This window comes from Urocitellus parryii, chromosome 10 (assembly GCF_045843805.1).
Source record: "Urocitellus parryii isolate mUroPar1 chromosome 10, mUroPar1.hap1, whole genome shotgun sequence".
NCBI lineage: Eukaryota > Metazoa > Chordata > Mammalia > Rodentia > Sciuridae > Urocitellus > Urocitellus parryii.
In genome coordinates, this window is record NC_135540.1 from 138,747,247 (window position 1) to 138,772,717 (window position 25,471).

A 25,471-nucleotide genomic window follows, 5' to 3' on the forward strand; every position below is an offset into this window, starting at 1 on the left:
CCACAGAAGTATAGCGCTTAGCATCATGCCAGGTACCTACTAAGATCTCAGCAACTATTAATCAACGTTATCATCAACAGTATTTAAAACAGGAATGATTTCCGCTTAAGCCTATGTAAGAATAGCACTTGATAATGTTTTCTATAAATTCACTGCATTTTCTTCTTGTGTTTTAGAGAACAGATCCATAAAGGGAAACATGGTAAGTCATTAAAATATATTCGTTTCTCTTTTTTTTTTAAGTATAGAAATGTGGACCATATAGAAGCTTAAGATATTACTTGAAAAATATCTTCTAGGAATTTGGTCATTATTTGTAATTTCTAATCATAAACACAAAAAATAAATTCACCCCTTGGAGCTTCGCAAAGAACAACAAATGTAATTTCCATTTCTCCTTCATTTCACAGACTCCTTTGCCGCCTCCTCGGTAAGACATTGAAAATCGTTTTTTGTTTTGTTTTAATACTTAAACGGTTTGTGCTGGTGCCTGAAGGGAGAGACAATTGACCCCAGAAACCTGACACAATGGACAGGGCTGACCCAGTCTCCAGTTGTCCATTTAGTCCCGCCTTCATTCACAGTTACCTTCCCAGTGTCCCTTCCCTTACTGTTGCTCCATGAGTGTCTTTCTGCCTATCCCTTCCTCTTTCCCTCCCTTCTCTTAGTACAGAAATCACCAGATCAAATCAGCGTATGCATCTCATGCCCAGGTGCACAGGCAGCGGCCCACGCCCACTCCACACACCTCAATCATAAGTCGATAGGTGGATAGACTTGGAATTTGGGTGAAGGGCTTACAATGTGGAAACATATGTTTAAGGAAGAGCATTCTCCAGAGAAACACAGGCGCTAGGATATTTCTCCATGTACACAGAGGCAAGAGCTGGAGCCCTGGCTGCTGAGGCGCCCAGGATGTCGGCCCCTCGCGTTGCCTCCCTGGGCCTGTGCGGCTCTGCAGCATTGGTGGCCCATGGTTTCTCCACCTCCCTCTCCTCCCTCCCAGAGGGAAGCATCTTGCAGTCAACGCTGTGTCTTTTCCTCTCTGCATCTCCAGCATCTACCAAAGGGCCGGACACACTATGAATCAATGAATCAATGAGTACATAAACTGGGTGAGGGGGCATTCGCCGACCTTAAGACCCTTCCCTGTTAACTCAGGTCTTCCAGTCTGGGAGGGATGCAGGCCTCTGTTCTTCTTTCCCCAGGATTCCTCACACTAAACAGGCAGCATTTCATTTTGAAAAGTACACGATGCCCTGGAGAAAACCACACCACATGCTGTAGGAAACAGCAACCGATCAAAGGGCAGGTTCCGGGAAGTAGATTTAGACTCCTTAGAAGAATGATTGCCCTGACATTTGGAGCTACGTGGAATGTGGAATGGGTGGGGCTGCTGTGGAGAGCTCGGGATGCAGGAGGCAGGGTGAGGAGCGTCCCGAGCTGCAGGCGGGCTCAGGCCCACTGTGGTCTTCACCCTGTGATCTTCACCCAGGCCTCCCGCCACTCTCCCGAAGCAGCACCAGCCCCTGCCCCGGGCACCGGCACCAGAGAGCAGTGCACCTCTCCCTCAGAGACACACCTCTCCAGAAGCCCAGGGAGGGCCCAGGTGAGAGCCTTATTCTTGCTGCAGGTGGAGTGACCAGGAAGAGTGGTGGGAGGGGAGGGGTCCGCTCTAAAGGCACTGCCCCAGGGCGAGGGGGCCAAGGACACCCAGAGGGAAGGGTTGTAGAAGCCTGTGGTTTGATTGTTCACAGAAAGCACAGCCTCTCTGTAATCAATTCAGCTATTGAAAGAATTGCTCCCTTGAGGCCTGAATTTGTTAAAGAATATGATACTCGCCAGGAGGAATTCAGGGCACTGAATGTAAAAATCCAAAGGGGGTTCTGACTATCCAGGACCAAACACTCAGGCTGGGGAAATCGCACCATGATTTAAACCCCTCCTGTCAAAAAACGCTCCTGCCATTTTTGACAAATATATAAAAGCCAAACCTCTGGAATTAAGGGCTAATGATGATCTACAGTCCCAAACATGCGGGGCACTCGAGAAGGCCAAAATTGCCTTCTTTGGGAAGTTAGCGCTGAGGCGGCGCCCCTCCCTCCCTTCTCTCTGCTTTGTGACTGCAGACTACAGTAGCAGGTTGAGGCCCAGGGCATGACTTCTCTAGGTGACTTCTCCAGGAAACGTATCTCAGGAATCGTCCCTGGAATTGAGGACACCAGGCCCATTCTGAGCTTCTGTGGGGATCCCATGCAGCACGGGTTCTGATGGGGACACAAATGGCCAATGCCATTGCCCCCCAGCTGTCTGGTGAAGGTCTCGTCTTCGCATCCTTTACAGTCCCACGTAACAGACTTCTTCCAAGAAGCACCCTCTGTTCCAAGGCATGTCCTTCTGGTCTGTGGGAAATGGCATGGGGGTTCACATCTGCAGTCAAACTGCCACGTTGACATTGAGGTTGTGCTGCTTCTGCACTGGCCCCTGTGGGGAGCAGTTCTCAGCTGGAGGCAGCTTTGTCCCTCCTCCCCACTGGGGACAGTCTGGAGAATGTGGGGCTGTGAAGACTTGGTTGGTTGGTTATTTGGTTGGTTGGTTGGTTGGTGGGTGGGTGGAGGGATGGTGCTGGCATGCAATGAGAAGAGCAGAGTGGCTGCTGAGCACCCCACTGTGTGCCCCGGAGCCCTGAACAGGAGCATGAAGCTAGGGAAGTTCTGTGCACTGCCGAAGAGACCCTGCCTCAGGACACCCTGAAAACCTGAAAAATAAGGTACAGACTTTTTTAAGCCAAGGCTTTTCTCAGGAAGAAAGAAAGGTATCAATGTCCACCTCCTGCCTTGTGGGCTAACGTGAGGATCCAATGGTGTTACTGCTGTTGACCGGTGAGGAGTCCTTGCTCCCCAATGTTGAAGAATAACACCAGAGAGCACACCGAGGCAAGGTCAGAGTAGAGATTAGGAGTTTATTAAAAGACAGCAGAAAAGACTTCTCCTTCTCCCGGAGGAAGAAGGGGACCCAAGAGGTGGAATCCTTGGAAGTGCGGTTGTCTCCCCTTTTTATAGTTTTGGTGATGGAATGTCACAAGTAATCTGGGCCGGAAGGACTTCATTAACATTTCTTTGGGATGGGCTATCTCCCAATCTGTTGGGGGCTGTTTCCTGGGTTCCATTAACATTCCTCTGGGGTGGACTTTGGCCTAGGGCCTTTCCATTCCATCAGTTGTCCTGTGTTTCCCAGAATCATTCTCAGCATGGCCTCCATTTTAGATTTCACTCGGTATGAGACCCGATTTACCTAACTACACCCCATTGACAGCACATATCTGTGACAGTTACTGCACGCTTATGACCTTGAGCCCCTTTCTGTGCATGCCCTTCTCACCCCTTGTAATGCCCTGAGATTCTAACCTAGCCCTCCACTCCAAAGGGAAAGGCTAGCTCATTTAGGTATCCATGCTTCCTGGCAGTGACTGACACATTGCCATGGGTGTCTGACAAACATGTATCTCCTGCGCAGCTCCCAAGGGCACCTAACCAGAACAGGAGTTGACAAAGTTGCTCCATTTGGATTTTCACTTTCAGAGTGAGAAGCAGAGAGGCAGAGACAGAGAGGCAGTAGAACCTCAGACCTATGCGTGGTGTCATCAGAATTGAGAATACAAAATGAACCATCCCAAAACTCTTGGTCAAAATGTTAAGGACTGGTCAGACCACAGAGAAGTCAGGACACAGGAAATGGGACTGATAAATACCCTATGTGCTGAGGTTATTTGATGTGAAGAAGGGGCTTTGATCTTTTTTTCTGCTTCTTTGTGCTGGAAAGAACAGGATCTTGGGCCCCAGAAGAACTGGGTTTGGATTTCACCTGAGCCACTTCTGGATGCATAATTCCAGAACGTTCTTTAAGACCTCTGAGGCTTGTCTATGCCCAGGTTTCCAATATCTGACATCAGGCTCCCTCCCTCACTGAAGTGTCCCCCTGCAACCACACCACAATGCCACCATTGAAGTGGTGTTGGTCTCTCAGGAGGTTGGCACTTGTGTCTCTGGGTAGTTGCAGTTCACATGCATTCGATCATTTTTAGGTGTGTTGAGAACTGGGCTGGATCTCTCTGCTCCAGGGAGGGATGGCATTTTGTCCTGTCACCTCCTTCAGCCGCCCTGTAAAGTACGGTCTCCCAAGGCTACGATGGTACTTAGGTGCTCAGTAGTGGTGCCCGTCATGTCACCAAGTGTCAGAGAGGTGAGGTAACCCAGTCAAAGCCACAGGATGGCAAAGTGGCTTCTGAGGGACAGAGGCATGCAGCGTCTTAGGGGGCTCTGGAAATGCCACCGGCAGAGGAGCATGTGCTGAGGAGGAGAGCTGGGATTTCCACTGCACTCCAGCAGGGTCCACATGGGTGGTCAGGCAGCCTTAGTGGTGACCCAGGCCACATGTAAACAACCCAGTAAGGCTGGGAAATGCACCCCTCCCCTTCCCAGCAGCTGCTCTGTCAGGCACTGGGGATGTGTCGCCCCACCCAGGCAGGGACCGTGATGTGCAGCTGGCCCTCAGCGGCATGGATTGTGGACAGCCTGGCTGTGGCAGCTGCAGCCCATGATTGCCACGCTGCCCTGAATGGCGGCTGTGGTTCCAGCTATTGTCCTTCAGCCCCTGTTTGTCCCCACCAGCTCTGCCATTCTCTTTTTTAAAGCTAAGTCTTGGCTTCACTAAACAATAGCTGAATGGAAGCACTTCAGTTCACAGAAATGTCATTTAGATCATTCATTGGCAACTAACTTGAGGTCTTTGAAGTTTGGAGAACACGGGTGGGATGTCCTCAACCACTTCTGCACCACAATTATTATTGTTACAATATCTACCTATTTAATATTTCTTTCCCTAGTTCATTTTTTCTTCACTTAAGTAAATTTAATTCAAACAGAGACTTTTGACCATATATAATTGCGGCCCAGCCTGGGGAAATTTCTATTATAAGAAATGAGACGCAAATGTTAGATTGGTGCTTAGGAAATCTTACCACTGGGTAAGATTCCAGTGGAAGTCCACTCCTGGAAGGAGAAGTCCTTCTGAAAGGGAATTTCAGAATTCCCTGAAGTCCTCTGAAAGGGAATTAAAAAGGGAGGGACTTCACAACTATGGATCCACCGCAATTTTAACACCATGGCCAAGCACCGCATAAACTCCTCTGGAGTGATAATGAGAGCACCCAACAACATTTCCTGCATCTACCTGCCCATCAGGAGTCTTTTGTCTGTATTAGCCCTGCTGTTCCATGACTGGCTGGATTTGTCCATTTCGTAGATGGGAAAACTAAGTTTCAGAGAGGGAACTGAACTTATCATGGGTGACAGCCCATAGATGACAAAGAAAGGATTCGAATCCAATTCATTTTAAACTAAAAGATGTCCAAGAAGGTCCACAATTGGAGTAAATGATAATATCCTTAAATTTATACTAAGCACACATTATGCAAAGGAAATAATGTGAGAACTCTTTTTCCAAGTAGTTAATGGCCATGTGTCCTTGGCCATCTCCATGGACAAACCAAGGAGGTCAGAGAGGCTCCCTCTGGCTCCACGTGGGCCTGGGAAGGATCAAATGTGCAGAGGCCAGAGGGCCTCACCCTGCTATGCAAAGAAGCAGCTTCTTAGAGTCCCCACATTGTCTTAAAATTCAGCTTGTTAAAATGACACATTCCAAAACCTACCTTTCCTGAAGCCTCAAGTTTCAATCTGTAAAACTCATTGCTCTATTTATAAATTGAGTTATTTTATGGGAAGAGAAACACAGTCACTCTGCTTGTTCTACAAATGTGAACTAACTCAACCAAGATAGTTTAAGGCATCTTAGATAGTAAGTACTTACAAACTCAGTTAAATCTACTTAAATATTTGAAATGTCTTTATAAATTGAGAATACCTGATTTTTAAGTACTTCTATTACTGACAAGGTAGTTTTAAATTCTAGCAACCAAACTTTAACAATTTTTGTAAATCACATAAAGTAAATGTATATAGAGAGATAAATACAGAAAAAATCAATTTCTCGTGCACAGTTTAAATGCTTTACAAATGGAGTTGATTCAAATGCTTTTCAAATGGAGTTAAAATGTGTCTTGACTATTGTAACTTAAAATTGAAAGTCCAAAATCAATTACACATGTTTAAATTGAAGCCACATAGTCAGTCCATCAACACCCCTACTATGCCAGAGTCTCTTAAACATTAAGAATACTGAGATTAGTCTCAATTTAACTGCAAAATAATTAATAGTACAGGTGTTTGTTCTACTTGGTTGCTTCTGACTGTATCTCTTACTTCTTACCTGCTAACTAAAAGGCAAGGGAGGTACAGAGGTGCTATCTGTCTCCGATGGGCTCAGATGATCGTTAAAAGCTGTGGAACCCAAGGACAGCTGCCCTAGCTTGGAAATTCGAGACCAGAAAGTATCTGAGATCCATGTGCTCTGGGGCCATTTTGCCCAAGACAGAGAGACCCAGAAAGCTTTGGATCCACAGCGCCTGTGAGGTTGGCGTGGCAGTCTTTAACCCCCAGCATCCTTCAGTTCCTGGCCTTTCACTGATGGACATGGTAGCTGGGACGGGCACCCGCAGCCCACATCCTTAGTTCCTATGGGGAGTTTGGCCACATTCGAACACCTTGCCCACTGAATGCCCCATTTTTCTTATTATCTCTAGCAGTTCTCACAATAACCCTCCAAGATGAGGACGCTTGTTGGCATTTTGCACACGAGAAAATGAGGTTTGGAGAAGTTGACTTTCCAATATAATGAACATCTGGGAGATGATGCTGAGACTCGGCCAGTGTCCACAGAGTAGACTTCTTCGTTGGATTCTTTCCCTTTTCCTCTCAGTCTCATGATTCTTTCCCTGTCTCAGGCTCCCTTTCATTGTCAGTGATCTTTCTTTTACACACACCTTCCTGGGCTGCCACTCTACCTGACAGTTTCATATTTAAACCTTTTACATTTTCTCAGAGGAGAAAAAAAAGTGAGAGCTTTAAAAATCTAGCTAACAATAGGTCTGACTGCGCTCATGAAATCAGACATGGGAATCAAATGTCAGGAGAAATGACAACGTTATTTAAATTCTCCTAAAATGAGAAGCAAGTATATTTGTGTCCTTGAAGTCACCACCTTTTATATTGGCTTCTTTTTATTCCTCAGAAAATTATGAGAAAAAAATAACCTGCTTTAGATTTATAGAAGAGTGATAAATATCACACTGGACTACGGGCTGTTAATTTGGCAATGACAGAGTTTTATAAGGGCTCAGGATGACTCTATCTTGGCCATTATGAATTGTTTTTTTATTAACACCATTTTTCTTTTTCATATAGACAGATAAGCTTAAAGGACTTACGTGGGGTAAGTAGCAATTTTGTCCTGGGAAACAAAAAGGGAATTCATGTGCATGAGGTGTCCACAATGAGCAAGATTCTCTCTGGGTACCTTATCATACTTTGTTCTTGTGGTAGCCATGCTCAGAATGAATGATGCCCCTGGCCCCCGCTTTAAAGATGAGAAACCTAAGTTAAACCGGTTATGATCCAGAGGGTAGACGCAGACCCTCCTCTACCCCATGGTCATTCAGTGTTGACGGATGCAGTGGGAACATGCTCCCTTCCCACAGGGAAAACACAAAACCTCCCTCCTGGCTTCCAACCTCCACTGCACAGAAATGGGGTGTTGGCAGCTGTAGGCTCCACGCTGCTTGATCTTCACAGGGAAAACAGGACTGCAGAGTGGCAGACAGATGAGAGTCAGAGCCTCACCAATCTAGGTGTGAACCCTGCTCTGCCCCCTACTAGGGTTTATGAAATTTGGCAAATGCCCCACACACCAGGAAGAGAGGGACACATTTCTGTGCAAAGTTGTGATAAAGTCAAAGTAAATACACAAATGGCCAAGGGGCCAGTAAAGGCTCAACAAGTGGCAAGGACATGAGGCAGGATGGCACAATCACAGAGCCCTCCAAGGCTCATGTCCTTAAGTTCCCAAAGAGGAAGTTCCTTAAGAAGGCGATGGGCCCTGGGACTGATGAAAAACTTCCATCCCCTGGCAGGAATGGCCTCGCCTTGCTCACATTGGACTCCTAAGGGGCTCAGTTCTTGTCTGGTATTTGCCCTATACCTCCACTAGACCATAGAGGTCCGTTGACTTCCTTCTTTTCTTTGTATTTGTTGCTTTTTTGAGAATGCAAACATCAGTAGTCACACATCCAGTTTGTCACTAGAACAAGACATTTAGTACCTTTAGTCCCTAAAATCCACAAAGGAACCATGTCAAGAAGGATCACAGGTATCAGTGCTGGATGAGATGAGTGCGGTACCATAGAGGACTTCTCCATGCTCTGCTCTTCTGGGAGTCACGGGAGCTCCTGAGCACCCCTGAGAAGGAGCAGCAGGTCACAGTGCTCTTGCTAGGGGACCCTGCACATCTAAGGTACCTGAACCCAGAACTCTGCCTCTAGATTGGGTTTCTGTGCCTCAAGTAGAGGCTGGCTGCCACTCGAGATGACTTCACGTCTATAACACAAAGACCAGTCTGACAGGACATGTGCCCCCCTCCAATCACCAGGGAGCAAGAAGGAAATGGGGAGGCAGCAGGAAGCGTGCAGAGCTGTTGGTCCTCCTTGCCTCTTTGGCTGGCTTCTGTTGGAAGACGGTGTCCTCTGAAGAACAGGATCTAATAGAAATACTCGTTCTTGCATAAGTTTTGCCAACCTGCTTCTGCATTGTTTGTCTAGGCTGAGATTCAAGGTCATTTCTCCATTGCAAAAGCCCATCCAGGAGGCAAATGCCATGTGTGTGTGCACATGGAGTGATTGCTTAATTATGTCTTGCAAAGTAAAATATATTTCAGCCGAAATGATGTGCTGACTCAGATGCACACGGCCCTCCGTAGTTTTCAAAGTGAATAGAGAATCATAGTCTCACCTCATCCCTACAAAGCCCTGAAAGAAAACATGAAGACAGAGGGGTGACAACCTGCCAATGTCCACAGATGGCAGAAGACAGGCCAGTCCCTGAAATCACCAAGCCCAGGTCTGCTCCCCAGAGTCCTGACTCTCTGCCTTAAAAATTAGAGGGACAGCCTGAGCTAAAGTAAAAAGAAAAGAGAGGAAGGAGATACTAAGGAAGGAAGAAAGAAAAGAAGGAAGGAAGGGAGGGAGGGAGGGAAAGGAGAGGAGGGAGCAAGAGGGAAGGAGGATGGACAGCAGGAGGTGACATTTCTCTCTCACTTGAATATGTTGATTTTTTAACAACAAAAAAAGTTAAAGTAGAAAAACAAGAGATACTGCACTTTTCTAACTGCATTGATTTTAAATTCAGAGCCCTCAAGCAAAAAGTTGGCTGGGTCTCAGTGAGATAAAACAACTGCTCCCCCAGAGGAAGCTCCTCCTCTGCTCTTACCTTCTGCCTCCCTCTCCTTTGACAGCGGAGAGCTCCTGCCTCTGAATGAGCACTTCGAACTGCCAGGTTCAAAGTCCTGGGGAGGCCTCACCAGGGAGCCTTCTAAACCACTGGTTAGAATGCATTCCTGGCCCTTTGTTCTTGGCCATGGATTTGCTTTGATTTGCTCTCCTAATGAACAGTTTGTCCTCCTTCCAGAACCCTAGGGGTACCATGGTCTTTAAAACAAAAGTTCTGTTGGCTGGCTTCAGACAAGACATAGGATGCCCCTGTGAGGAAACTGTTGCTGCAGGTTTCTTATCTATCTGTGGAGCAAATGTGAGTTGGCAGAGCTGGGCTCAGGCCAGCTTAGCTGCAGGATGGCTGTGGGAACATGGGCAGATGGCATCACCTCTTTGGATCTCCTCTGTAAGCCAAGGACATTTTACATTTTTTCTACTTCAAGGACATTAAATTATTCCTTTAATACTTTGATGCTGCGTTATATACCTTCCTCATTCCACCAAAAATGTATGCACATATTTATAGAGGAAAACCACTTTTATTTCAAAAGTTTCACAAACCTCATTAGAGCACCAATGGCCTTCTCATCCCATAGGTTAAACGAGTTCCTATGAAACTGACACCTGAGGTCGTCTCCAGGTGACTCAATACACGAACCAAACTTCACATAATTATTCGTGGTCAAACATGCCCTTCAGCAAATATCACACAGATTCTACTGTAAAGATTCTTGCCTCTTCAGGAGCTCACTGTGGTGAGGGATACCAGTCCAATAAATGTGGACATTTTCATAACAAAGGACAGTCAGGAACTCTGTCACTTTTAAGGAAAGAAAGAGAAAGGAAATGTTTGGGAAGGTAAATGGCTGTGTTTGAAAAGAATAATGCAAGTATCTTCTGCTTATTTTTAAAAAAACATTTCAGAACAGAAGTATACAGAAAAGATTACTCATAGCCTTATCACCGAAACACAATCTCTGTTGGTATTTTATATCTCTTTGAACTGTTTTTTGCCTACACACACATGTACAATGAAGACGTACTAGCATGTCAATGCATGAGGGGCCTAGCTTTTATCCTGGACTCCAGTGCTCCGCCGAGGCCTGCTCCCAGTGCCCCCCCCCCAGTCCAGCCTACATCACTACTTCAAATGCCTTCATCAGAGTTCAATATGCAAGGAACACACCAGCTGTATGACACTGTGAGTCATGAGGCTGAACACCTTGTACCTGAGCTTGGTCCAGAGTTCAGGTTGTTTCTTGGAAATAGTCTCATTGAGGCAATTGTTGCAATAGGAATAAAGCATGTCTAAGACCCTTGAAATTAAATTGGTTTTTGTTCAGTTAAATTACTTTCCAATTGGTTTTTGTTCAGTCTTTTGGAGAATTATGGATTTTTTAAAACTCTATACTAACAAAATTTTTTTCAAAATTCTACGATTTTTAAAAAAATCTATGCTAACAAAATTCTTCCTGAAATTCTACTATAACCAAATTTTTTTAAAAGCACATATAGTATTATATTAAATTCTGTAACACAGAAAGTCACTCAATGTTTTTTTTTGTTGTTTGTTTATTTGTTTTTTTAATACAGGTCCTTGAAGCAGAAGAAGGTAAATTCTTTACCTTAACTTTCTTTCCCTACTGCCATTAGGATGTGCTGTTTCTAGATCTCTAGTCATAATTTACAAGCATTGTAACTGAAGCCCAGGATGTAAGATATGTGCACGTGGTGAAGGGATCAGAGGGGTCTAGACCTCACAGTCCACCCAGCGTCCTCTGGTCTCAGCAAGGAAATGTATATCTGGGTTAAATCAGAGGTCTTTCTTCAGCCCAGGTATTACCAAAAGGAGTCACACTGTCACCCCTGCCACTGGGCAAAGAGACCTTGGTGTCCCTGCCACAACACACACACACACACACACACACTCACTCACTCACACACACACATTAGAGTTTCCAATGACATCTACATCCCAGTAATAATAATCATAAATTATTTGCATGAAAATATGGTCATTTGAGTTAGCTTCTAACAGTCCTTGATCACTTTCAACATTTTCAGAGAAGCATGCAGTCTGACACCCACTAAGTGGCAGGATATGGAGCAGGCAGTGCCTGATGTCCACCTTTGTTTGAAATGCCATCCATTTTGAATGATAAAATATGTTCAGAGGCAAAATATGTTCTGGCCCAAAGAGGGAACCAGAGACAAGTGCCCATCCTCTGGGGGTCTCAAGTCTGCTCTTCAGTATATAATGAGGAAGTTAAACCCAAAGAAGTGCCTACCTGATTTTGTGACATCCCACAGATCCCAATGGAGCAATGGGGGTTTCATGGACAATTTCAAATAATTTTAAAACTTAATGAAAACATGTCCTTCCCCACAGTAAATTTCAACATGCAAACTCAGGTGTCGTTGCACCAGGCTCCAGTGGTCATCAGCACAAAATGTGACATGGTTCAGCTCAAGAGGGCCAGAAGCTCTGGGTGGCTGTTGATGGCACAGAATGAATTTCTGGGATGTGTTATTAATGGACCAGTCAGTAGCTCCAATCACATTTCAAGTAATCACAGTCGTTCAATCAAAGACTTTTAGTTTGTGACCAACCTTGGACACAGAACAGAGTAACATCCCAAAACAGTTCCATCAGTGTCTGCAGGCTTCCCTGGCTTCATTACCTACAGTCACAACTGGGAGAGGGTTCACGGAATTTCATATTCAGGAGCCGTCTGTGCTCTTGGTAATTCTGGATGGCCAGTTAACTCCATCCATGATGAAAAGGAAATCATTAGCAGCCACACCAATGGCCTATGTGATCACTAACTAACTCCAATGAGTATGTTTGCAGAGCTTTTCAAAAGTTGATGATCAAGGAGAAAATCTAGCCCTGGTGGTGACCACCTGGGAACTGCCAGTCGACACCAGAGTCCTGGAAGCTCTCCTCCCTTTTGCAGGAAGGGTCTGAGAACACAGGTGTCTGTGCTGGCACTGGGCTGCCTATCCCCTGCATCACCCAGAGCAGGCCTCTAGTTTAACTTTCTTCTCACTAAGAGCTCTGAGCTCATCTCTCAGAAGGTCTGCTTGGGCCCCATAATCACCCTGGATCCAAAGTAGAGCTTTACTTTCTGCCTGTCACTCACACTATGTGAAATTCGAGTATGGACGCATTGCATGCCTAGTTCCTGTCTCCTTTCCTTGGAATGTAATAACCACTTCTCCCTTCTCACTGTGACCCCAGATTCTGGAAGAAGACCTATCTTATAGAAGCTGTTCAGTAAATATTTGCAGAGTGATGTGAATGAATGAGAATCAAGTTAGAAGTCTTCTAAACTAACTGGCGTAACATGATCCCTGTAATATCTCCCAAGGCAGTACTCTGTGTTTCCAGGAAGTTTGGTAATGTGTGTTCCCAATTGTAAATGCTCAATGTAATTTTTATAGTCTCAGAGAAAAGATACCCCCAGGATCTGGGAGGGTTGTAGAGTTTCCAATGACATCTACATCCCAGTAATAATAATCAGAAATTAGGGACATTCGAGTTGGCTTCTAACGATCCTTGATCACTTTCAACATGCAATCTGACCAAATTATGTCACACCTTTACAGTTTCCCATGACAAGATGAGGCCAGCATCATCCCAGCCATCGCAAAGCCGAATCACGCGGAAGATTCCTCTTGCCCTGACCAGGTGAGGAGTCACAAAGTCCCCCTTAGGTTGCAGCTTGGGAGTAGCAAGGTGCTCTCTTGGACAATGACTACCAAGGCTCCTTGGCTTTTGATTTTGACGGCAGTGTTGAGGCATGTGGGGAACCTGTGAACTCCAACTATCATTGAATCTCATGATGTTGTTCTTTCTCTAATTTATGACTGACCCATGTGTTAGTGAAGGGCAGGGGAAAGAATTGAATATTAACTAGATCAGATTACCTGGAATGGATGCTAATCACTCTTGGAGGAAAAGTTGGTCATTTCTAGTTATTCTCAGAGCTAATAATAGTCTCTTTGGAACAGAACTTCATAGTGTTAAAAATGCATTTCCAATTAGACAATCGCCTGATCAGGTTATTGTGACAGCTGTCAATTCCACTGAAGAGCTGAAGACACACAGCCTCTGGCGAATGACTCATTACCAAGTCACTTTAACTTAATAGTGGCTTGTTCAAAAACCAAGACCTCCACAAAGTCACTGCTGCGAGCCCACTTCCCCATCCTACCCTGGCCAGGGACCGACCTCGGTTCCCGCCACTCCCTGCACACGCTGCTCACAGCTCCGGGATGCCTGGAAGCCACCTCGCTCGCTGCCCACACTGCCTCCCTCCACCCTCTCCCACGTGGGAGCTCTCTTTCACCCATCACACCCCAGCTTAGAACCAGACTGAATCGGGAGCTCGCTGGGGCTAGCCTTTTATTCTGTCTTTATTCAGCGGGGCCGAGTAGAACTCTGGTTGAGCAGGACCTACAGGAGTGAGACCCGTGCCGCCATACCAGTGAGCGGTGTGACTTGGCCAGCATCTCTGTCCCACTTGGGAAGCTCCGAGCAGAGCCAGGCATGAAGCAAGAGCCTGGTCAACACCAGCTCTCCGTTCTGTGGACAGGCCTGCACATGGCACCACATGCTATGAAGCCACACGCCCCTTCCCTTCTCCCTGCCACGTCCTCGCCTTGTCCGACTTTGTGCCTTTACCAACATGTTCTCGCCCCTTAGCTCGTGGGTGCTGGGACTGTTGCTCTATCCCCCTTCCAAGCCATTTGCTGTTCCACCCCCCGATGTGACACAACATCAAACAGAACACCCTCACCCTTCACATAACTTTCTAAGAGAAAAATGTATCATTACGGTGAAAGGATAATGAGCTTGCATTCTGACTTATACCTGTTGTAGTTGGCTGATAGGTTTTGGCTTACTTTATTTGCTTATTTAATTTATTTCACCAAGTCTCCTGATTTTGGCATAATTGCCTTTCTTAGAGTTATTTCCCAAACTGACTCTAAATGTTGGTGTTACTCAGTTTATCTGAGGCTCCCTTTTCTGTCCCTAGAGGACGTCTCAGTGCCCATTGTCAAGCCATGTTGATAATCCCCCTCCCTCCAGCTTCTGACCACACCTCCTCTCCTGGCTTCAGACCTGCACATAGTTCACAAGCATCACAGCTGATTCTGTTGGAAATTAGCTCTTCATTTCTACTCCCAGTCCCAACCAACAAGGTCTTCCGGCAGACTTTCCCGCCTCAGTCCTGGTGAACTTTCTTCCCATTGTCTCTCTTCCCATCCAATCCATTCCTAACTCCCAAAATCCTACTCCACTATGTGTCTTGAGTCTCCCTATGTCTCCCCTTCCTCCCCAGCTCTCGCAGGCAGACCAGGGCCACCAGCTCCCCTCTGCATTGTTGTGATAGGCTTCTGATGACTCCGAGAATCCCCAGGCCCTCTTCCAGGGCAATGCTGTCCGTTAGTGACCTTTCACTGCTCAGGGACGTGTGCTGGGCACACCTTCTCCACAGTGTGCACCAGGTGTGCTCTGATTACGATGCAAGTGTGTCTCCCCTGCAAGAGGCAAGCTCCTCCAGGGCAGAGAGCATGTCCGTTCATGGTACTGTCGCCAAACACATCACACCTCTAGAAAGTGCTCAACGTGTGTTTGTTAAATGAAAGAATCGCGACTTTTATCTTAGTTTTAGTTGCTTTTATTTTGGGATTTTTTTTTCTTCTGTCCTTATAAAGTCTGTACTTAAGACCCAGAGTATCCTCAGAGGATATTCCTCCTCTTTCAATATTTCCTAAAAATTCTGGAAAATTAGAACAATCTGGCTGCTTGTTATTTCCCCAGACATTTAACGGAAGTGTCCACTGGCTCCCAAGAGAGGGACCCTGGTTTCAACAGTGGAGAGCCTGGATGGCAGAAGTCTGACCCTTGGTACAGCACACTGTGGTGGCCAAAGGGTCTGCTGGCATTTTCTTGTACAAAGCAAGCTGGGAGGCCCCGCGGGCTTCCCTGGGGGTAACAAAACCCAGATCCATACCCAGGTGATTTCAGTCAGTGCTAGGAAAGGGTCAAGTTCCAGATAATTAACCCAGAGGCTCTTTCAGTCAATAGCACACTCCTTGGAACAGAGCGCCAACCATGAAATCAGATTTAACTGTCTTAGCACCTGGAGCTCCTGTCCACAGATGCTGACCACAATACAAAATGAACCAGAAAATTAGAGCAAGGTGCTAAGGAAACCGTTAACTGCTGCCTTAGAGCCTCTGTCTTGTGTTTAGAAATGCATATTGCTATTGTGATGGTCTCACAGCCTTCTAATCCCTTTTTCTTTATGGAACTCCCGATAATAGTCAATATCGTTTTCTCACCCAGCTCACATTTCAAGATGGAATGAGACCTCTGTACTCTTCTTCCCAGCTAGAGCTGAGTCTCAGTGGGTGAGCAGTTTCTATAGAATAGGAGCCCCAACCAGTCGAGTATTAATTTCTATGACTAAGTACAAGGCAAGTCAAACTCACGACTTCAAAAAGTAAAAAAAATTCTGATGTGTGCTCACTGCAGTGACCTGGGAAGAACTTCTGTGGATCAGTGTTTGCATTTCATATCTAATATTTGCTGGCCTTGGACGAGGAGGGGAAGAGCTAGCCTCTGGTTGCCATAGAAAACCAACAATTCTTCTAGCCTATTAAGTAAAATATGAAGTGCTTCAATGCAGTTTCAGCCGTTACCATTGACCTTGCCCCTGGATGGAGTGTGAACACCACAGGAAAGTCTAACATGCTATCATTTTCTCCAGCTCTTCATTTGTGCGAAGCCACAACAATCTGCAAGACAGAGGTAAGCGCACTTTAAGATGGTGAAATAAGCAGGTAAGGCATCATACTATGATATTCCTGCACATGAATTAACTTTTGTGAACCTCACAGCCACTGAACTCACGTGCACAGATGTGATCAGCTCCTTTTCAGTGACTGATAATATTCCATTGGGTGAATACAACTATTTAAATTCATAATTAAGTATGATCACTGAAGTCGTTTCCAGTGTTTTCCTTTTATGAACATTATGTTATGAACATTATTGTAAATGTCTTCATTGATGAATCATTTCTCTTTTTTTAAAGAGAACTTGCTGGACCTTCAAACATGTGTCTCTTTAATTTCCTCCAACATATTGTCCATGGCAGATGGATCAAAGCAACAGTCCCCCATCCTCGCCAACAGTTGATTTTGATGAATAATTGTCCCAGTCCTTTGGGTGTGATAGTCATTTGCCTAAAAGTAATCTAGAAAATGGGAAAAATGCAACTGACCCCTCTGACAGATCAACTGTATAGAGAAAACTCACCAGGGCCCGTGCACAAGTTCAGAACAGCACGCAGACACAGCAGCCGTGACAGTCGGAGGTGGGCTTTGACATTATGAGTATTCTTTTTCCCAAACTAGAACTTCCATGTGCCTCTGCCTTTCTTTCTTCGCTTCCAACAACAGCGTTATGCTGCAGGAAGCTCACCCCAGGGGTACAGTGGGGAGCTGAGGGGCACTGCTGACCAGTTCTGCCTCTCTCCCTACAGTGGGTTACCTTTGAGCAAGTTCACCCTCCCCATCCATAAAGTTCAGGTAATTCGTATTCCTGTGGATGTGATGTACACACACACACACACACACACACAGCCCTCAGCCCTCTCTAGATCCTGCCTGCTTTTCTGCATTCCCTTCTTTCTCTCTACCACTGACCTCAGTAGACTTCCCGCTTCCTCTCTGGTCTCCTCCTTTCACTTCTGCTCTATGCCATCTGGGCTTCCGTTTTCCCATTCTAAGATCAAGACGAACTCATTTCCCCTGCTCTACAGAAAGCTGTGATTAACACAATGGAGTCGTCCCTGGGAATCCCAGGGATTGGCTGTCAGAAACAGTATAAGATGAATAGATTGGCACGTCTTGGGGGAAAGTCCAGGGACTGAGCAGGCCCAGGAAGGGCATCCCTAATGGGGGTTGCAGTGAATGAAGCAGAACCACGACTTAGAGAGGAATCCAGAGTCTTAGCTTGAAAAACCATGCCAGGTTTGGTGGCACATGCCGATGATCCCAACAACTTGGGATGCTGAGGCAGGAGGATTGCAATTTCAAAGCCAGCCTCAGCAACCTAGCTGTCTCAAAAGAAAACAGAAAGGACTGAAGATGTGTCTCAGTGGTAGAGCACCCCTGAGTTCATCCCCAGCACCAAAATAATAAATAAATTAATAAAATAAAATAAAATCATGCATAATACAAAGTAAGAACCAATACAAGAATGAAAAGGTAGTGTTAGAGAGGGGACTGGCCTTCTCTAGCTGTGGGTAGATCATTGGACTGGGAACTTGTAGCTAGTTCTCATCTCATCTCAGAGGAAGCAAGGTTCTTTAAAGAAGTCTGGACTGAGCAGGGGAAACACTTTAATCTCCACTGTTTCCTCTTTCGGTCAACAGATCTGGATTCATATCCAATATTGGGGTAGGTCCTAGGGAGGCAGAACAGAAGCCCTCCTGCTGACCTGTGAGTGCATTTGAAACTCCTCCACCAATTCGCTGTGTGTTCATTCTGCTGAGGAAAAACCCCATCTGGGTCACTGGTCCTTGGCAAGGTTGGATGTGCAGAAAACACTCCCCACCCCGCCTAGCAGAGCCTCTCGAGCACACGGCTTCAGCTTACACATCTCAAGGGTGGACATTCACAGACACCAGTGAAATCTACATCTCTGTGGACATGAGGTTGTTTTCCTTGTCTTACACCCGGGACAAGAATTTGGGAAAGTTTAGTTCAGTCACTGGTAAACATGCTTGTTCTCATCAATGAGTTCAAGCCAAACTTCATAGAGAGTGACCCACCCACCATCCAACAGTGTGCAGAATTAAAAAAAAAAAATGATTTGACATGTTGGATGAGGGTCTAGGAATGCCTGTGTATACCCCCAAATAGTATCAGTATTATTCTCTGAAGATGGAATTGTGGAAGATTTGTTTTCCCTTTTGTTTATCACTTTGTGGGGAGTGGGGGTATCATGGATTGAACTCAGGGGCACTCGACCACTGAACCACATCCCCAGACCTTTTTTGTATTTTATTTAGACACAGGGTCTCACTGAGTTGCTTAGCGCCTCACTATTGCTGAAGATGGCTCTGAACTCACAATCCTCCTGCCTCAGCCTTTCAAGACGCTGGGAATACAGGCATGTGCCACTGCACCCAGCTTGTTTATCACTTTCGTTTACTAATTTTTAAAAAATATTATTTTACTCTTCTTTAAAGCTGATTAATATTCCATTGAGTATAAATACCACATTTTCTTTATCCATTCATCTATTAAGGGACACCTAGGATGGTTCCTTAGTCTAGCTATTGTGAATTAAGTTGCCAAAAACATTAATGTGGCTGCATCACTGTAGAATGCTGATTCTAAGTACTTTAGGTATAACTGAGGAGTGGGATAACTGGGTCAAATGCTGGTTTCATTCCTAATTTTATGAGGAATCTCCATATTGCTTTCCATAGTGGTTGTACCAATTTGTAGTTCCACCAACAATGTATGAGTGTGCCTTTTCAACACATCCTCACCAATATTTATTGTTGCCTGTATTCTTGATAATTGCCATTCTGACAGGAGTGAGATGAAATCTTAGAGTAGTTTTGATTTGCATTTCTCTAATTGCTAGAGATGGTGAACACTTTTTCATATATTTGTTGATCAATTGTATCTCTTCTTCCATGAAGTGTCTGTTTAGTTCCTTGGCCCATTTATTGATTGGTTTATTTGTTTTTATGGTGTTAAGTTTTTGAGTTCTTTATATATCCTAGAGATTAATGCTTTATCAGAGATGAATGTGGTAAAGGTTTTCTCCCAATCTGTATTAATTATTTATTAATTGTTTCCTTTGCTGAGAAAAATCTTTTTAATTTGAATCCATCCCATTTATTAATGTTTGATTTTACTTCTTGAGCTTCAGGAGTCTATACTCAATGGAATATTATTCAGCTTTAAAGAAGAGTAAAATTATGGCATTTGCCAGTAAATGGGTGGAGTTGGAGACTATCATGCTAAGTGAAATAAGCCAATCCCACAAAACTAAAAGCCAAATGTTTTCTCTAATATGCCGAAGCTAATTCACAATAAGGTGGGGGGGGGGGCACTATGGAAGAATAGCTTTACCTTAGATTAGGTAGAGGGAAGTGATGGGAGGGGAAGGGAAGAGATTTGGGAATAGGAAAGATAGTAGAATGGAACAGACATTATTACTGTATGTATATATGTGACTGCATGACCAATATGATTCTGCAGCATGTACACTCAGAAAAAATGAGAAATTATATTCCATCTATGTATATCAAAGTACATAAATGCATTCTACTGTCATGTATAACTAATTAAAACAAATTAAAATTTTTAAAAAATATATAGGGTTATAAAATCAATATAAAGCGCAACATTAAATTAAAAAGTCTTCTAGTAAATGGCAGTGAAGTACTTGATTAAAATGATTTATAAGTTTTGACAGACTAAGTGGCATAAGAATTTTAAAATAAGCCAGGCACAGTGGCGCATGCCTGTAATCCCAGTGGCTTGGAGGGATCTGAGGCTGAGGCATGAGGATCATAGGTTCAAAGCCAACCCCAGCAACTTAGCAAGCCCTAAGCAACTCAGCAAGACCCTGTCTCTAAATAAAATATAAAACAAGGCTGGGGATGTAGCTCAGTAGTTAAGCGCCCCTGGGTTCCATCTCCAATAGAAAGAAAGGAAAGAGGGAGGGAGGGAGGGAAGGAAGAAAGGAATGAAAGAAAAGAAACACAAAAAAAAGAAAGGAAAGAATGCATTAGTGATTACTGATATCAGTATGATTTTGCAATAGGCTACCCTGCCTTGCCTGTTACTGACCACCTGCGAGGTCATTCTTGCATTTACATTGTGTCAATCTCTTCATTACTGTGACCCTCCTTTTCTAAGAGTCCTATGTCATAGGGTTGTAAAATGCAAATGCAGTGTTCCCTGTATGTGAGAAGAACCTTCCAAAGCTTAACTGCTTCCCTGATTTTATAACAAAATTGACTCCTTACTTGTAGCTGAATACATGCTCAGAATTTCATTCATTCAACAAAGACTCAAGCAGAGCTTCCGGAGAAAATTCTGCAGCAAACTTGTTTTGTTGAACTCATTCTCTGAACAGACTACAAGTGCATAACTGTTTCCAAACACTCTTTGTTAAGCAAGACTCTTTAAATATTCAAGCAAGGCTTGCAGGGTTGAAAAATAATAAATCAGTTGCCACAAAATCATGAAAAATTCAAAATCACTGAAACTGTTATGAATGGAACACAAACTATGTGGCAGGAAATGCTGTTAATGACTGTTTTACCTTCAAGAATGTTCTTACTGCTTCAACCCATGCTGAAAAAGCAGTCATGGTCATTTAAATAGCGAGTCTCTGCATACTGCTGCACTACAATCTAAAATAAAGTTTTGGAGCTGATCTACTCTACGCCAGCATAGCTGTTAGCATTCTCTTGGTCGGGATTTGCCTGGTGTCTAGTTCTCCATGATTTTACTTAGGATTTCTCTGTTTCATTGCACTCCATGTGCAGTTAGCACATCATGGAATTTTTAAACCAATTCGCATCTGATTTTTAAAGGCTAAATTTGCATCTCTGGTATTTATTTTGATTGTGAATATTCTGGATCTATTTTATAGCATTTTGTGCCTATTTAGCCTATTTTTATTGACTTTTTAGTTTGTTTTTTTTTTCCTATGATATATTGGACCCATCTCTTTTTTATACCCCCCCTTTTCTTTCTCTTTTTTGAAAGTTGTATATTCCAAATTATTCTTCCATTGGTTACCTTTAACATTTTAAGTTAAAGTATGTTTGAGTTTTAAAAAACTGAAGCTGGTATTCTCTTCTCAAATAATACGAATAACTGAAAGCATTTAAGAATATGGATTCTGCATCATTTCAAAGCTTTATTATTTATAAAAGCCTTACTACTTATACAAATTTAGAAGGAGAGGGTTTCTTTAGCCATATTCCTGTTTTTGAGGTCATAAATTGGTAGGTGAAAATAATTTACTATGATAAATTTAATTGAATTAAATTTAGATTAGTTGTCTATTACAAATATTTTGATAATATAATTTCATATAACTAACACTCCTAGTCTCAACATTAAAAGCCACAGTCAATAGTACCACCAAGATGGAACTGTCTAGATATCAGGAGTAGTATTTGCTCTTCTTAGACATCTTAGAAGGAAAGTTCGATTACTTGTAGCCGAATACATGCTCCGTTGGTTCAAGAAGCAGAGTTAATACAGATACATCCTAAATGTTATGGTAACTGGCTTATAAACATTTGCTGATGTTTTATTTAGTATTTCATCTCAAAAATTCATTGGGTTGAAAGTAGCCCATTCTTTCAAAGTTCTTGTTAATCTATTAACCAGGACTGTAATTTTGGTTATATTTTTAGACCATATTAAGACTGTAATGCTTGTAATTGTTCTTGCATTGATCTCCTTTCTTCAATTGTATGTTATTTGGTCCAGTATTTTACATACATATTTTATTCCCATATTTTTAAAACTTTCAAAGTCTCGTGATTTCTAAACAGATATTCCTCACTTAGAATTACTAGCAGTTACAAATGTCTGGTTATTCCTCCTTGTACCTCACTCCATCCTTGTGATCTCAATTCAAGGAATTTCATCTTTAATTTGTGTTTACTGGAAGGACATACAATGGAAATATTATTTTGGTTGAAGTATATGGAGAAAATGGCATATCAAAACTTGGCAAGTGTGGTAGTATCTTAAATTTAAGTTCTAGGGGATATCCTACTATATCAATGATCTTTTTTCCATTGACTACTTTAAAATGTACTTGTCTATTGAGCGTTTGAATTAACCTTCACCTAGGAGTGATTTCACAGCATCCATACCTTGGTACTTAAAGAATAATAGTTCGCAGGTAACAAGAAATCTTCCAGTGTTAGCAGTATGTGTGTTTCATTTCTGTGACTATGACAAATACCCAAGATAAACCACTTCATACATGGAAAAGGTTTGCTTTGACTTATGGTTTCAGAGATCTCAGTCCACAGTCACTTGGCCCCAACACTTTGGGCCTGTATGTCATGAGGAGTGTGTGTGGTAGAGCAGGCTTCTCAGCTCACAGTGGTCAGGGAGCTGAGAGAGAGGAAGGATCTGGGTCCCAGCACTCCCTTCAAGGCACCCCCAATCACCCAACTTCCTCCAATTAGGCTGCAGCTCCCCAAGTTTCAACTACCTCCCAATTGCCTCATGCCCTAGGGACCAAGCCTCCAACACCTGGGCTTTGGAAGACATTTAAGACCCAAACCATAACAACACGTGATAATACTTTTAAAGTTACACTTTTGCAAGTGACACCACCCATCTCACCAGAAAAGTCTGATGGGATGCTCTTACGTCACAGAGGCAGAAGCAAGCTTTCCCTGATTCCAATCTGCACTTGCAAAGTCTAACTTTATGATTAGCAACAAATGCTGCCCCTTCTTCCCATGAAGTGATAAGTTCACTTTCTTCATTTTTAAAAAAGTACTTGCCAACTACTGAAGTTTGAATAGCCAAGGTGTGCCTATCAGTCATTCGTTCGAGTTTAAAAAGTGGTGTTTCATTTTTTTTTTGAAAAGTTATTATTTTAATTTTTTTAAATGGTATTTCCTGAGTTGTGAATGAGCTTGGCATGTTTAAGAAACTGAACAGAGTTCATTACGGCCAGAACAGAGCGGGCGATGTGGAGGAGGGTGAGGATGGAGAGAGCTTTAGAACACAAGGAAGAAGTTTTGCTCTTGTTCCAGGGAGGAAGGGAATCATGGGAGGATTTTGAAACAGGAAGTGGCAAAGTCAGAATGACATTTTTAAAAGATTACTCCGGGTGCCCTGTAGAGAGAGGAGAAGAGGTGAAAGCTGAAGCAAGAAAAAGTGCAGAGGGGGCAGCCCTCGAGGAGAGGAGGTGGGTGCAGCCAGGACAGTGGCCACAGATGGGCAGCGGGAGGGTCCTTGCCTCGTGCAGGGGAGGCAGGCTGAGCTGGTAATGCCGTCACACTCAACAGTGACTTCTCTCTTCCCAGATGGTGAGGGCAGCATGCAGGCCTGCTCTGCCCAGAGATGCCAGTCCCCTGCCAGCCACGGCCCTCCTGGAAACACACTGCCCCATCCAGACACAAGCCGGAGAGAACCTTTTCCAGCCCCATCTGATGAGAAGGTAAGCTAGACACTTCTTCACCAGGTCTTCTGGGTGTAAGTTGCATCTGAAGAGAGCTTCAGCGGGCAAAGGCCACGAGGGGGTTATTGTGATTAGTGTTGATTTGTTTCCTTTATGGCTACATATTTGGAGTTCAACATTTCTAAAAGTACTTTCTGTACTATTGTTTCATCAGTTTCTTCAAGCTGTGTGTTTCCAGATTCTCAACTATTTTTGTTCATTAATCCATAAAATAGAGATGATTGGACTCGTGGAGGTTAAATAATCTTGTGGGGATTTAACTAGGATTTGCAAATGGCAATTCTTTCTCCAACGAAATATTCACATATCACACACTCACTTCACTGACCAGTCCAATGAACATTTCCTGGGCACTTATGTGCCAAACAGTGTGCTGGAGGCTATGGTCCCTGTCCCAGAAGAGACCTACAGAGGGGAGAGATGGCAAAGTTCTGTCTTTCATCTCTTTCCTGTTCTGGCTGTAAAACCAACTCCACTCATTCGATCTACTCCCTCTGGGACCACTCTGCACTCAGCTGTGTGGAGGAAGAGCTTGCTTTATAGCCATGTGCCCTTCTCTCCTCACCTGTGACGTCACTCATCACAGGTTGTCCATGCAGCATGGACGGATGCACTTTGTCTGGTGTGCATCTCATGCCCCTGTATCGTTCACCAATTTGCCAAGGATGGTAGGCAGAAGCAGAGCATGCGGGCACCTCTGGTCCACTCCTCATAATCCCTGCACCATCTCAAAGGCCTTTGTTGTTCTTATACTTAACATTAATTCCAATCTGATTCTAAAAGTTGTCTTTTACTCTTAATTTAGACTCAGGGAAATCACTGCCCTCACATCTTCCATTGACCTTCCCCTGTACCTGGACGCCTTTCACTCTGCCATTCCTGTAAGCATGGGATCCTGGGTTCTAACTGGATCTCACCCAAGGTCAAGCCTATGGGGGTTCCTTATGGGCAGAAGAGAGGCTCAGACTAGAACAGTATGTTCCCTGCTTTCAATTATTTACTGCCAACCATGGTATTTACTTAATAATCTACTTTAAGTAGACTGTTTTCCTTTTGAATCACTACTCTAAAAAAATTTTTTTTTAAATTGTATTCCATGCCATGGATAGAAAGCAATCTTAAAACTAATTCTACTCCCCAGTATTTCCCCCAAAAGGATTGAAAGCAGTCATATAGATATGCGTACACTCATGTTCATAATGAAACTATTGATAATAGCTAGCAGATGTAAAGAACCTAAATGTCCATTGACAGATGAATGGATAAGCAAAATGATGCATGCACACACACACACACACACACACACACAAATTATTCAGCTCCAATAAGGAATGAAGTTCTGACACGTGGTACAACGTGAATCAACTTTGAAAACAGTGTGTGAGTGAAATTCGACAGACACAGAAGGACAAAGTGTGCTTCCTCTATACGAGGGACCTAGAGAAATCAAACTCATAGAGGCCAAAGGACTGAAGAGGTAAGGGTCATAGCTGTTGTTAATGGGTGCAGTTTAACTTGCAGAGAATGAAAGAGTCTTGGAGATGTATAACGTGACAATGGTTTGGAAGTAAGTGTAGTTAATGCCTTTGAATTGTCACTTAAATGGCAAATTCTTACATTATTTTACCACAACTTATTTTAAAAATTCATTGCAACAGAAACAAAAGCGGGCAATGAAATCATAGCAGGATCTCTAGCCTGCCAGTGGCTATCAGCAAAAGAGTTTCTCTTGTGTTAAAGGAGAGATTAAAAATGTC

General features: G+C 43.8%; 1 protein-coding gene across 1 annotated transcript in view; it reads left to right on the forward strand.

Moving 5' to 3' along the window:
• Clnk (cytokine dependent hematopoietic cell linker) overlaps positions 1 to 25,471 on the forward strand; it is a 60,617-nt gene that overhangs the window by 24,549 nt on the left and 10,597 nt on the right. Inside the window, exons 5-11 of the mRNA XM_077803141.1 lie at positions 372 to 430; positions 1,496 to 1,609; positions 7,362 to 7,389; positions 11,033 to 11,051; positions 13,049 to 13,130; positions 16,222 to 16,262; positions 23,560 to 23,693. Of these exons, the coding sequence (XP_077659267.1) occupies positions 372 to 430; positions 1,496 to 1,609; positions 7,362 to 7,389; positions 11,033 to 11,051; positions 13,049 to 13,130; positions 16,222 to 16,262; positions 23,560 to 23,693 (477 nt within the window). The remainder of the gene's footprint in view (positions 1 to 371; positions 431 to 1,495; positions 1,610 to 7,361; positions 7,390 to 11,032; positions 11,052 to 13,048; positions 13,131 to 16,221; positions 16,263 to 23,559; positions 23,694 to 25,471) is intronic.